The 1,884-nt window shown below is 54.8% G+C and overlaps 1 protein-coding gene across 3 annotated transcripts in view; it reads right to left on the minus strand.

Annotated features, from left to right (window-relative positions):
* Positions 1–1,725, minus strand: part of carf (calcium responsive transcription factor) — a 12,464-nt gene extending 10,739 nt beyond the window's left edge. For all 3 annotated transcript variants that reach the window (XM_078286286.1, XM_078286285.1, XM_078286284.1), the window contains exon 1: positions 1,614–1,725. In XM_078286286.1, the coding sequence (XP_078142412.1) occupies positions 1,614–1,711 (98 nt within the window). In that variant the 5' untranslated portion in view covers positions 1,712–1,725. The remainder of the gene's footprint in view (positions 1–1,613) is intronic.
* Between the last annotated feature and the right edge of the window lie 159 nt (positions 1,726–1,884).

The following is a 1,884-nucleotide window of genomic DNA, read 5'->3' on the forward strand; positions in this document are numbered from 1 at the left end:
GTCAGGCTCAGAGGGAGAGGTCAGGAAGCTTCATGAGGCTCAGAGGGAGAGGTCAGGAAGCATCATGTCTGAGGCTCAGAGGGAGAGGTCAGGAAGCTTCATGAGGCTCAGAGGGAGAGGTCAGGAAGCATCATGTCTGAGGCTCAGAGGGAGAGGTCAGGAAGCTTCATGTCAGGCTCAGAGGGAGAGGTCAGGAAGCTTCTTGTCAGGCTCAGAGGGAGAGGTCAGGAAGCTTCATGTCAGGCTCAGAGGGAGAGGTCAGGAAACATCATGAGGCTCAGAGGGAGAGGTCAGGAAGCTTCATGAGGCTCAGAGGGAGAGGTCAGGAAGCTTCATGAGGCTCAGAGGGAGAGGTCAGGAAGCTTCATGTCAGGCTCAGAGGGAGAGGTCAGGAAGCATCATGTCAGGCTCAGAGGGAGAGGTCAGGAAGCATCATGAGGCTCAGAGGGAGAGGTCAGGAAGCATCATGAGGCTCAGAGGGAGAGGTCAGGAAGCATCATGAGGCTCAGAGGGAGAGGTCAGGAAGCATCATGAGGCTCAGAGGGAGAGGTCAGGAAGTGTCATGAGGCTCAGAGTGAGAGGTCAGGAAGCTTCATGTCAGGCTCAGAGGGAGAGGTCAGGAAGCTTCATGAGGCTCAGAGGGAGAGGTCAGGAAGCATCATGAGGCTCAGAGGGAGAGGTCAGGAAGCTTCATGAGGCTCAGAGGGAGAGGTCAGGAAGCTTCATGAGGCTCAGAGGGAGAGGTCAGGAAGCATCATGAGGCTCAGAGGGAGAGGTCAGGAAGCTTCATGAGGCTCAGAGGGAGAGGTCAGGAAACATCATGAGGCTCAGAGGGAGAGGTCAGGAAGCTTCATGTCAGGCTCAGAGGGAGAGGTCAGGAAGTGTCATGAGGCTCAGAGGGAGAGGTCAGGAAGCTTCATGTCAGGCTCAGAGGGAGAGGTCAGGAAGCATCATGTCTGAGGCTCAGAGGGAGAGGTCAGGAAGCTTCATGAGGCTCAGAGGGAGAGGTCAGGAAGCTTCATGTCAGGCTCAGAGGGAGAGGTCAGGAAGCTTCATGTCAGGCTCAGAGGGAGAGGTCAGGAAACATCATGAGGCTCAGAGGGAGAGGTCAGGAAGCATCATGTCTGAGGCTCAGAGGGAGAGGTCAGGAAGCTTCTTGTCAGGCTCAGAGGGAGAGGTCAGGAAGCTTCATGTCAGGCTCAGAGGGAGAGGTCAGGAAACATCATGAGGCTCAGAGGGAGAGGTCAGGAAGCTTCATGAGGCTCAGAGGGAGAGGTCAGGAAGCTTCATGTCAGGCTCAGAGGGAGAGGTCAGGAAGCATCATGTCAGGCTCAGAGGGAGAGGTCAGGAAGCATCATGAGGCTCAGAGGGAGAGGTCAGGAAGCATCATGAGGCTCAGAGGGAGAGGTCAGGAAGCATCATGAGGCTCAGAGGGAGAGGTCAGGAAGCATCATGAGGCTCAGAGGGAGAGGTCAGGAAGCTTCATGTCTGAGGTTCAGTCACAACAAACCACAACCTGCCTGCCGGATGCATCAGAAACCAGAGTGCGTGTGAAGTGTGCATGTATGTGTGTGTGCGTGTGTGTGTGTGTGTGTGTGTGTGTGTGTGTGCACCTGGCAGGACAGGTGGCCTTGTAGTCTTGCAGTTGAGGTTGTTCAGAGTTCTTCTTGGGCTGCAGTCCTTTCCTCCTCGGTCCGTACTGACACTCCATCACTATGGCTCTGCTGCCTGAACACACACACACACACACACACACACACACACACACACACACACACAGACAGACACACACACCTTCACACTGAGAAGGAGTTCACTCCTGCCGTTTCCAAACCACCAGAAGCTTCTAATCTTTCAGCTTCTGCTTCTCTGCAGATTCCTGCT

This window comes from Centroberyx gerrardi, chromosome 10 (assembly GCF_048128805.1).
Source record: "Centroberyx gerrardi isolate f3 chromosome 10, fCenGer3.hap1.cur.20231027, whole genome shotgun sequence".
NCBI classification, from domain to species: Eukaryota; Metazoa; Chordata; class Actinopteri; order Beryciformes; family Berycidae; genus Centroberyx; species Centroberyx gerrardi.